Source organism: Caretta caretta, chromosome 9, assembly GCF_965140235.1.
Source record: "Caretta caretta isolate rCarCar2 chromosome 9, rCarCar1.hap1, whole genome shotgun sequence".
NCBI lineage: Eukaryota > Metazoa > Chordata > Testudines > Cheloniidae > Caretta > Caretta caretta.
The window spans coordinates 54,986,620-54,998,632 of NC_134214.1; the positions used below are offsets into that span (position 1 = coordinate 54,986,620).

Sequence of the window (12,013 nt, forward strand, 5' to 3'; positions counted from 1 at the left end):
CTACCTGACTTTAAACTGCAATTCAGATGTAGCAAAACTGGCTACTTCTCATTGACTTACTCAGGCCAGTCTCTTCCAATGCTGGAAACACTGACTATGGTCTCAAGTGGGGCACATGACTTGTATGGAGAGGCTGAGGGAACGGGGCTTATTTAGTCTCCAGAAGAGAAGACTGAGGGGGAATTTGATAGCAGCCTTCAACTACCTGAAAGGGGTGTTCCAAAGAGGATGGAGGTAGGCTGTTCTCAGTGGTGGCAGTGACAGAACAAGGAGCAATGGTCTCAAGTTGCAGTGGGGAAGGTCTAGGTTGGATATTAGGAAAAACTATTTCACTAGGAGGGTGGTGAAACCTCCTTCCTTAGAGGTTTTTAAGGCCCGGCTTGAAAAAGCCCTGGCTGGGATGATCCTGCTTTGAGCAGGGGGTTGAACTAGATGACCTCCTGAGGTCTCTTCCAACCGTAATCTTCTATGATGGAAGTGATATGGGGACAGAGCCAGCTCAATTGGACACAGTTCAGATATTTCAAATCTGAAAACAGAGTGTCACAACTGCACGTGGGTCCAGAGGTGCCAACTTTCCAATGGTTCTGCCCCCACTCCACCCCTTCCCACAAGCCCCCCCCCCCTTCCCATCCCCGCTCCACCCTGCCTCTTCTCTCCTCTGAGCATGCCCCACCCTTGCTTCTCTTCCTCCCCCCAGCATTTCCTGCATGCCACAGAACAGCTGAACTGCAGTGGCAGGAGGTGCCGGGAGGGAGGGGGAGGTGCCGATCAGCGGGGCTGCTGGCGGGCGGGCGGCACAGGAGCTGATGAGAGGAACACCCACGAAGTCGGCGCCTATGCTTGGGTCATCTACTTCACCATAAGGCAGGATGAAAATCCAGACTGCAATTCAGAGATGGCAGAACCTAGGAGTTATTAGGCTTCTGTCAGAAAGGCAATTGTAAGTACAACTGCATGAAGATAAAGTCAGGGGTACAGAAGAGGCAACTTTTCTCTAGGTACCCTTTACTATACCCTTGGGCTGGAGTGAATGCTGGGACTGTTATGATCTCCATAAGAACACAAGAACGGCCATACTGGGTCAGACCAAAGGTCCATCAAGCCCAGTATCCAGTCCTCTGACAGTGGCCAATGGCAGGTTCCCCAAAAGGAATGAACAGACAGGTTATTATCAAGTGATCCATGCCTTGTCACCAAATCCCAGCTTCTGGAAATCAGAGGCTAGGGACACCATTCCCGCCCATCCTGGCTAATAGCCATCGATGGACCTATCTTCCATGAATCTATCATGAAGCTCCCTTTTGAACCCCGTTAATACTACTGACCTTCACAACACCCTCTGGCAAGGAGTTCCAGAAGTTGACAGTGTGTTGTGTGAAAAAATACTTTTTTGTGTTTGGTTTAAACCAGCTACCTTTTAATTTCATTTGGTGGCCCCTTGTTCTTGTATTATGAGGAGTAAATAACACTTTTTCTTATTTACTTTCTCTATACCATTTATGATTTTATAACCTCTATCATATCCTGCCTTAGTTGCCTCTTTTCCAAGCTGAAAAGTCCCAGTCTTATCAATCTCTCCTCATACGGAAACCGTTCTATACCCCTAATGATTTTTGTTGCCCTTTTCTGAATCTTTTCCAATCCCAATTATATCTTTTTTGAGCTGGGGCGACCACATCTGCACACAGTATTCAAGGTGTGGGCGTACCATGGATTTATATAGAGGCAATATATTTTCTCTCTTATCTATCCCTTTCTCGACTATTCCCAATATTGTTTGCTTTTTTGACTACCGCTGCACATTGAGTGGATGATTTCAGAGAACTATCCACAATGACTCCAAGATCTCTTTCTTGAGTGGTAACAGCTAATTTAGACCCCATCATTGTATATGTATAGTTAGGATTATGTTTTCCAATGTGCATTACTTCGCATTTATCAACATTAAATTTCATCTGCCATTTTGTTGCCCAGTCACCCAATTTTGCAAGATCCTTTTGTAGCTCTTCGCTGTCTGCCTGGGACTTAACTGTCTTGAGTAGTGTTGGATCATCTGCAAATTTTGCCACCTCACTGTTTACCCCTTTTTCCAGATTGTTTATGAATATGTTAAATAGGACTGGACCCAGTACAGATCCCTGGGGGGCACCACTATTTACCCCTCTCCATTCTGAAAACTGACCATTTATTCCTACCCTTTGTTTCCTATCTTTCAACCAGTTACCAATCCATGAGAGAACCTTCCCTCTTTATCCCATGACTGCTTATTTTGCTTAATAGCCTTTGGTAAGGGACCTTGTCTAAGGCTTGCTGAAAATCTAAATACACTATATCCACTGGATCTCCTTTGTCTGCATGCTTATTGACCCCCTCAAAGAATTCTAGTAGATTGATGAGGCACGATTTCCCTTTACAAAAACCATGTTGACTATTCCCCAGTAGTTGCTGGGGTCACCCCTGGAGCCCTTTTTAAAAATTGGAGTCACATTAGCTATCCTCCAGTTATCTGGTACAGAAGTGGATTTAAATGATAGGTTACAGATGACAGTTAGTAGTCCTGCAATTTCACATTGGAATTCCTTCAGAACTCTTGGGTGGATACCATCCGGTCCTGGAGATTTATTACTGTTTAGTTTATCAATTTGTTCCAAAACCTCCTCTAATGATACCTCAGTCTGGGACAGTGCCTCAGATCTGTCACCCAAAAAGAATGGCTCAGGTTTGGGAATCTCCCTCACATCCTCAACAGTGAAGACCGATGCAAAGAATTCATTTAGTTTCTCCACAATGGCCTTATCAATGCATTCACTTTATTTCAGAGTTGCCTGTAGCACTTGCCACACTGCATGACAGACCCTTAGCAATTAGTCACTGTGTAGATGTAGCAGTGTAAGGGAGTTTTCCCCACTACTGAATTGTTTCATGCAGGAGAGTTGTTTTTGACCAAAGTTATAACTTAAGGCAGGGTATCAAAGCGTTTGCCAATAGGACTGGCAAGTAAATAGCATCTGCAGACTTGTAGGGAGAGGAAACAGCCAGAAAAGAAGGGAAGGCTGAAAAAGACTGTTCCAGCTGCTAACAGTGGCACAACTGCAAAGACAGGGTCAAGCTCTCAACAGCTGGGACAGAAATAAGTCACAGGTACACACCACTGCGATGGATGGGTCGAGTTCAGCAATGCTCATTCGGCAGGGCGGGTGCTGGCAGTGGAAGCTCTCATCAGGGATACAGCTGTTATCACTGGGTTCCACTGCAGGCTGTGTAGTGTGGGGGTCCAAGTAAATTAGCTCCTCACCTGGACAAATAGAGGAGAAATTAACAGGGTATGTCACACCAGATGAGCACCTTGTGCATGAGTGAGTGAGTGCGTGTGTGCATGCATGCATGCCACTAACACAGCCTTTGTCCTTTCATAATCGGCTCATGATTTGGAGAACAGAAGGAAGAGGAAAACAGACAGGTGCTCACAAACGAAAAGGGGGAGGAGAGGGTAAACATGTTACACAAAACCCATGAAGGGAAGTCAGCTCTGGATCTAGGACAAGGTCAGACAGAGCGACCCATCTGCTACAATTTAATTCTACGTAAGGAATGTTACACAAACCCTAAAGTGCTATTCCTTGTGGAAGAGAGCTTATACCCATGGCTGCAGTCACCCCTAGATCCTCGCTCACAAGGAGGCTTATCTCACAGCACCCTCAAGCTGTTCTAAAGTAAAGGGGGAACACCACTCTGGGGAAGGTGAGGGCAAGTTTGGGAGGGCTGCATTGCTCTGCAGTCATTCCCCTATCTGTGGGCAGACATCAAGACAGATTGGACACCTCCCTAACATGGCACAAAGCTAGGCTGGTTAGTCACTCACCTACATAGCCAATGAAGTAATGAGCACTGTTGGGTTTCCCTCCAATCACTCCCAGGGACTGAGGCATCATGAAACAGTGCTGGAAAGCAAGACTGAACATGAGCAGCTGGCAGGCAGCAGCAACTAGAGCAAGTGATCAGAAATCAAACTCAAAGGCAATCACTGTGATACTGGCACATGCTGGGCTTCTGAACCGTGAGCAAGTCCAGCAGCAGAAGCAACGGTTTATGGTAGAAGGTCTCTGCCAAGAGGGAAGGATGCTGCAACATGTAAACTTCAAGGGAAAGAGGCTCAGAGAAGCCTTAGAGCCCTGGGGGAGAAGTAGACCAAGAAAAAGGGGCAGGAGGAGGAAGGAGAAGAGATGAAACTCCGGACATTGCATGGTGCAATCTGCACTATAGTCACAAATTCCACAAGCAACTGAGCAAAACCCTCACTCCACGAAGTCAATGACAGAACTCCCATTGACTTCAATAGGGTCAGGATTTTACCCTAAATCATTTGTCAATGGATCTGCAATAGCACTCCCAAGGGAATTACATTGTTCTGAATGTTCTTGGGAAATGGATGAGAGAATTTAGCATCCATGTTGCTGAATCCAAGCACAATTCAGACCATGTATCCACCCTAAATTCAGAGTGCCCATACTCATACAGCTGAGGGACTGACACCATTGTTAGAGCAAGATACTGTGCAACCTTCTTCACAAAGTCAACGTGTGCCCCTCAGAATCTGATCTCTGCCAGCCTCGGCTGCTCCAAAGGCTGGTCTGGAATCCCAGAATTCTGCTCACCTAAATTTGATTTGCAGCACACACAGCTCTGACTTGCCAAATGTGGACTTGCAGCACATAGCACTTAAAGCTCAGGCTGCTGCCAAGCAGAGACTGGCAGTCATGCTGAATGCTCTAGTGGCTTGGGTTGGGTACAGACACAGGTAGGGACTGAGATTAGACCCTGGGTAAAATTCTCAGAAGCACCTAAATCTCTTTAAGAGTGACAACCACTTTGGCTCTTAAGTCACATTGATTGTCAAGGAGACTTAGGCACATAAACACCAATGTCTCTCTTTTCAGAGTAACAGCCGTGTTAGTCTGTATTCGCAAAAAGAAAAGGAGTACTTGTGGCACCTTAGAGACTAACCAATTTATTTGAGCATAAGCTTTCGTGAGCTACAGCGAAAGCTCATGCTCAAATAAATTGGTTAGTCTCTAAGGTGCCACAAGTACTCCTTTTCTTTTTGCGAATGTCTCTCTTGCAACTGGAACTTGGGCACCTGCGAACATTTTGCCCCAGAACCAGTTTTACACCTGACCTAATCAAGACTTATTCCTTGGTGCTCAGCAGTAAAACACCAGGAAGTCTGCTCATCCATGGCCATACCGAACAGCACTAATTCCCCTACCTTTAGTGTTTCAATATAAGCTTCATTGATATCCGTGAGCCCAAGGCGAAGAGGTATCAGCAGCACCAATGGTTTCCATAGCGACAACCTATCTGTAACCTCTGCTCCATCCGGGTACCCATTATAGAACAGGTCTGACTCTGCAGCGGGGAATGCTGCAGCACCAGCACACAAGAAATTGGACTTGCATAACCTTCCTACAGAAAGGGAGCACACACACACACAAGCAGAAATGGTTTCAGGAAAAGCATCAAACAGCTTCTAGTCCTTGATGAGTACTTCCCCTCCCTAATTCCCCCGCTCCCACCGCCTCAGTGCTCAACAGAAACTGCCATCTAATTTCTCAGAGCTACATGACACTTAAATAAGCAGCTGGTTTAAAGAGCAAGCGCTTTGCTTGAATTATATATTCACTCCAGAACCCTCTGGTAAAAACTTATTTTAGAAATACCGTACATCAAGCCTTTTACATCAAAGCACTTAGAACACTCATGGTATGTCTACACATCAATAAAACACCCATGGCTGGCTTGTGTTAGCTGACTTGGGCTTGGGGTGCAGGGCTATACAATTGTAGTGCAGATATCCAGGCTGGAGCCAGGACTCCGGGACCCCACGAGCAGGGAGGGTTCCAGAGCCCCAACATCTACATTGCAATTTTAGAGTCCCACAGTCTGAGCCCAAGTCAGCTGACACAGGCCAGCCATGGGTGTTTTATTGCTGTGTAGACATACCCACAGGGATCACTTGGGGCACCATTAAAAAGCAGCCATCTTTAGGGTAGCAATGCAGGAACCAGCAACTGCCCTGTGCCAGCAACATTAAACAGTACACTTGTGAGGAGAGGCAGAACTATGCAATTCAAATCACAGGGAGAATTTAGGTAGAAAGAATGTAAGTGCTTGAGTTGTAATTTGGTCAGGACACTGGGGCTGAACACAGGAGGTCTTTATCTGTAATAAGATACAAACGGAGCACTAAATAGTCACACTAAGTCTTACAGGATCCATTGCGGTACTTAGTCTTCAAAGACAAAGAACACAGGATTTCTGGCAAGTATTCTTGCCAAGCTCAGGCAAGTCAGGTGAAAGGAGTCCAAGAGGCAATTCCAAGGGTATCCAAAAGTGTTGGGAGTGTTCAAAAATTCTGGAACCTCAGTTAACTAAGGTCCCTTAAAACAAAACACCTGCATCAGCTATAATAAACCATGACAGTGTCTTTACAAGCAGCAGAGTTGTTTACGATAAGGGGTATTTCAAGAAAGCTTTCAGTTCTAATACCTTTTTTGGGTTGTCTGGTTCCACAAAATAGCTTCCAAGCAATCCCAAATTTTCCACTCCATGAGACCTCCCAGCTTGCACCATACCAGTGAGGATATTGACAAGTGGAGTCTGCCTAGGAGGGTAATGTGAGGGATACTAAAAACACAATGCATGCTGTGAAGTCAGGGATCATTCAGAAGCTACTTTAAGAGCCCTAAGGGGAGTGGAGGAGGGAAAACATTATTATAATTGGGAGGCACATGTCAAGGTGACTTCATGTTTTAACAGTGACACTTAGCACAAACAGCTGTCCATTTAGAGTACTGTACAAATGCTGATACTCACAGCACACCTGTGAAGTGAGCACTGAGTACCCCCATTTTACAGATGGGGAAACTGAGGCAGAAAGTTTAACCAGGTTGCTGAAGGCCACCCAGCAACTCAGTGACAAACAGATTTTCCCATTACCTGGGAGTTTCTGACCCCTACCCCCACTTACACCTCTCTAGGCCTTACCGCCTCACTTGCCAAGACTACCGCGCCATAGAAAACTGTGTTTTTGTTTGTTTTTTTTTATGGTAAAGTGATGCAGATTAACAAATGCAAAACAAACAGAAAAGGTGGCCCAAACAAGAAGCTACAGCCATGTATGGCACAGCAGTGTGTAAGTACTTCCAGGCATCTTCAGTTCAAGCAGGACACTTGTTTGCCAGACCCTATACCCCAACTGGACCAAGAGAAGGTACTATAAGGACACGGCATTCACAATGCATAAATGCACTAGATGGAATGGAAGCATTTGGAGACACTTGTTTGCGTCATACTAGGGATATGAATGACTGGGCAGTACACCTTTTTGTTTGGGCTATTTGCAGACCCTTCTCTAAGGTACTTCTCCTATCTGAGTCCATTTATTTTTTCACTTGCCATCGCTGGGTTAGTGGACTGATCTGACCATCCTGTAAAACTTTTTGGATTTATTCCATATCCTCAGAAGCATTATTTGGTTTTCCTTCCAAGAATTTCCTGCCAGCAGTCTGAAAACCATGTCACTCTTATTGCAGCTATTTGCTCTGTTGCATTACAAATCACTACCTAGATGTAGTTATTTCCAACCATTCTGTGCTTTCATCCCATTTATAGATCTGAAATTCTTTATCTTTGATCTCATGTGCTCCTTATGTCCCAGCCTCCTTTAAACTGAAACTTCCTAACAGTGATTTAGGTTTAAGTGATTTACTCAGAGCATGTTCCAGTAATTTGACAATATGATTTTGCTGCCATGACATCTGCCAATTCTCTCTCACTAGTTTCACTCTCCTGGTTTCTTAATGTCTCTTTACAGCACACCACCACCCTGGTCTTTTTGATACAATGGACTAATTCAGAAAGGAAAATAGATGAATGCTTTTCACCATTCTAACAAAAGACATTTTCTATTCACTTTGGAAAGAATAGCTGTACAGTACAAATGTTAACTGCTAATTTCTACATTTGTGGAAAACACCATTAACTTCTGAATTGTGTCACTGTCTGCATATCTTTTAGGTGTTTGTTATATAATAATCATATGAATAAATGCAGATCAACAGATTTATTTAACTGTCTTCAGATTGAAGTGACTGGGAATAGCATTTAATCATTAGCATTTCAAAAGCGTTTTACAAATTAGGGAATATATTGCTTCTATAAAGCATCAGCCCGACAGCCCTGCAGAATGAAGCCCAAACAACAGGCAGCAACAGTTACAGCTTCCCCATACCTTCTTAACAATGTCCCTCAATCCTAGCCTGAACACATTACCTCTAGAGAGGAAAGGTTAGTTCAGACTCTATGCCCATTCAGGCCCTGGCATAGCAAGCCACTTAAGGCACATAACTTCCATGTGGCTACTCACATGCTTAAAGTTAAGCAGGTGCTTCAATACTTTGCTGAGTCAGGGCCTCAAATCCTTGGCGTTTCTGCAGAGACTGTTGAAGGACAGAGGTTTTTTGTAATATAAACACTTGCACTCTAGGGCCACAATGCCCTGACAGGCTGATCAATTTTAGCCACTACTGACCTACAGCTGGTCTGAACCAGTGATCTACAGGTGAAAGTTTCCAAGGCTGATTACCAGTGCTTAATTTGTAATGAAAGAGGTGCCAGGACTCAAGCAATTTTTTTTACATTTATAACTGATGCAGCAAGCCCAAAGGTGCCGGGACTATGAACTATCAAATTAAACACTGCTGATTACCAGTGTTGAGCCATCCAGTTCTTTCTGCCATCCCAGAAAGGAACAGCTAATCATTTCTCTCTAAAAGATCTCTATTAGCCAGTATTTCCTTCACTCTTTCCTTGCTCCCTCCCTGGCAAGGGATTTTCAATGCAATTTTGCTTATTTTTTCCTCCCCCTCAACAAATTTGTTCTTGTTTTCTTCCTGTTTGGTAGAGACACTGCAGCTCTCAATTCCAAGAGAAACAGACAGACAACCATTTACAAACAACATGGTCACCAGGGCCGGCCCACAACGTTTTGGCACTTGAGGTGGGGCATTGAAATGACGCCCCCATTCCCCCTCGCTTGGGCCAAAACTTTGGAAGGTCTCAGTTTTGCCTTTTTCCTGTTCTACTCCTCTCATGGTACTGCTCTGCTACCTACCCCAATAAAGGAGCACTAACAACTTAAAATGCCTTGTTCAAAAAATTTAAGTAACACAACTTTCGAACGCTTGAACAGCAAATGTAACTTTTCTTGTCTGCATAGTAAACACTGGCATTTTTCATCTGTTTGAATAATCAAAGTGGTGCTTTCCATGCCTTCTTTGCTGCAAAGATTTGAACTGCTTCCTGCTGAAGGTCCACAGTCTGGGCTAGCTCACTGAGATGGTTGTAAGGCCAACCAGCCTCTCCTGTGTCATTGTGGAGCGTAGATGTGTTATTAACTTCAGCTTGGAGAAGCTGCGTTCTCCACTGGCAACTGTTACAAGAAGTGTTAGAAGTATGTGCAGAGCAGCAAAAGCATTTGGAAAGAAGGTGGTCATCTTATTTGTGCACATATATTCCAGAACAGCCTTTGGAGTTGATCCTGCTGAAATGTATCTTGAAAGGGCTTTCAGTTCATCACCTAAATCACTCGCATCAATATCGCACATGTCTTCATGTGTCAACACTGTCTCTATTGCGCTGCATTGTGGGTGTAGGTCTTCAGGTATAGTGAGGAGTTTTGGAATATCATACAACATCCCAAATATACAAATTATACATATTTTATATTTATATAAATAGATAGATATATACACACACAAAACATTCTTAAAACTGACTGTATTGCACAATCTAGCACCTGGTTAAAGAATTCAGCTTTGAATTGTCGTTTGGGGTCTCTTATGGGATTATCCCATGCATCATAATCAAAATGTCTTCTTCAGTGACTCTTGTATTCTTGAATGGGTGGGAAAATATCTTCAGTGTGAAGTTCCTCTGCCAAGTTCTGTGCACTCTTCAGAACGTTTTGAAATCCCTCATCTGACCGGTAAGACTGTAGGTATGACTTTGCTTTGTCCAGTTGTTCCATTGCTCCAGATATAGCAAGGTCAACACCTTGGAGTCTCTTGCTTACATCATTTATTTCAAACAGTATGTCATGCCACAACACTAAGCCACACCGAAATTTGAAATTATGTATGTTTCTGGTGATTCCATTTCCCTCTGCCACTGTTCTCCCACAAACAGTTCCTGTCATAGCATTATCCTCCATAATGGCAACTATGGCATCATCTATCTTCCCAATTTGGTGTTTGATAGGCTTTATTGCCTCCACTTGACTTTCCCATCGTGTGGCACTCAGTGGTTTCAGTGTCAGAGAGGATGTTCCCAGATGTTGCTTCAAAATTTGTCATCGATGAGTTGATGCAGAGAAAAATACATAGATGTTTTGAATTACATTAAAAAAATTCAGCAGCCTCACTAGAAGCTGACCACCAAGTTCAATGAATGAGAACTGCATGGGACCAAAAAAGCTTCAGGGTTTAACTCTCGGATCTGTGTCTGCACTCCTCTGTTCTTTCCTCTCACGTTGGCACCATTATCCTAACCCTGACCTCTCATGTCAGCTATCGCAATTCCCGTATCTTCCAGCTTTTTAAGAAGCAATTTGCCATACCAGCTCCTATAGTATCAATGTCAATAAATTCTAGAAAATGCTCTGACCATCACCATTGCAGGAACATTTTCACTAAGTTGTTGTTGTTGTTACAAAACACACCATTCATTTGTTCTGTATGGCTGATGTCAGGTATGCAGTTCAGAACAACAGAGTAATATCTTGATGACTTCAGATCTACCACAGTCTTCTGTTTGACTTTTGTTGCAGTAACTGTATGATCTCATTTTGAATTGTTTTTCCAAGGTAGTGGTGTGTGTACGTTTCTTGGGTGGTGACTCGTCTTAGATGCTCCTGGAGTACAGCATCAAACTCAGCCATCAGCTCCACAATGTTAAGGAAGTTTCCATTGTTTGGCACATACAGCTGATGAAAGTGCCACACAGTGCTATATTTTGGGTAGCAAGCACTCTCACAATGGCAATGTGCCTTTTCAGAACATTTTGCCAGTAAAGAGAGACTGATGCAATCTATGGTGGCCTTTAACCTTAGTCTCATCTCAAGCTCTTTTCACCTATGGAATGCTCTCTGGTGATTTGCTGCCTTCTCATGGCATGCCAAATTTCTAGCCAGATTTTTCCAGTCCTTTGTTCCTATAGAACCCAATGGGGCTGGAACATTAGACTGGAAGAATTTGCAACAAACACAGTATGCAGCATTCTGGGTTTTTGAGTACATAAGCCATGGCCTCTCCACTTTGTCACCATTGGGGATTTCACACCAGTAATGTGTTGGATGGAAACTTCTATTTTCATTGTCTTTGGGGAACATGAAGTTTTTCACTTGCTGTGGCCCAGGCAGTACAAGGAAGTCCCTCAGGCTACTGCTCAAGTGGGTCCACAGTCCTGCATCATCTAGGACTTAAGGAACTAAACTCAACAGCAGCTGTTTCTTGCGCCTCCACCACACTCTTCTCTGATCTACACTTTTCTTCAGGAATGTGCATGGTTACATCCATTTGAGATGGAGATAGGGATGCTGCAGAAGCTGCCAGGTCACCTGCACTCTGACTAACTGGAAGATCAGGCATCTCCTCACCGCTCACATTCTCACTGGGGCCGGAACGCTCACCGTGAACATTTGTGTCTATGTGTCTTAGGAGAGCTCCTTCCTGCTTAGATAGGAAAACTTCCTTTGCTTTCTTTCTTTTTCTGAATGCTGCCCCAGAGAGGGGTTTTCTTCTTTCACTCATGTCTGCTGTTCTGTGCCAGCTATAGTGGCTCTGAACACTCAATTGAAGGGGACAAATAAGCAGGCTGGTAGTAGGGCCTGAGTGAGGGAAGATATCAGCGTCTTAAAGGCCAAACTGGCTCCTACTATTTCAGTTGACTGCCT

The 12,013-nt window shown here is 44.1% G+C and overlaps 2 protein-coding genes across 7 annotated transcripts in view; one reads left to right on the plus strand and one right to left on the minus strand.

Moving 5' to 3' along the window:
* DTYMK (deoxythymidylate kinase) overlaps positions 1–12,013 on the plus strand; it is a 64,389-nt gene that overhangs the window by 33,454 nt on the left and 18,922 nt on the right. The window lies entirely within an intron of this gene.
* ATG4B (autophagy related 4B cysteine peptidase) overlaps positions 1–12,013 on the minus strand; it is a 54,382-nt gene that overhangs the window by 14,952 nt on the left and 27,417 nt on the right. For all 6 annotated transcript variants that reach the window (XR_007358371.2, XM_075132305.1, XM_048863570.2 and 3 more), the window contains 3 exons: positions 5,270–5,466; positions 3,866–3,944; positions 3,153–3,298 (listed from right to left, as the gene is read on the minus strand). Coding sequence is in view for 5 of the 6 variants with exons in the window: in XM_075132305.1 (XP_074988406.1) it covers positions 3,153–3,298; positions 3,866–3,944; positions 5,270–5,466 (422 nt within the window). In the remaining variant the exon portion in view is untranslated. The remainder of the gene's footprint in view (positions 1–3,152; positions 3,299–3,865; positions 3,945–5,269; positions 5,467–12,013) is intronic.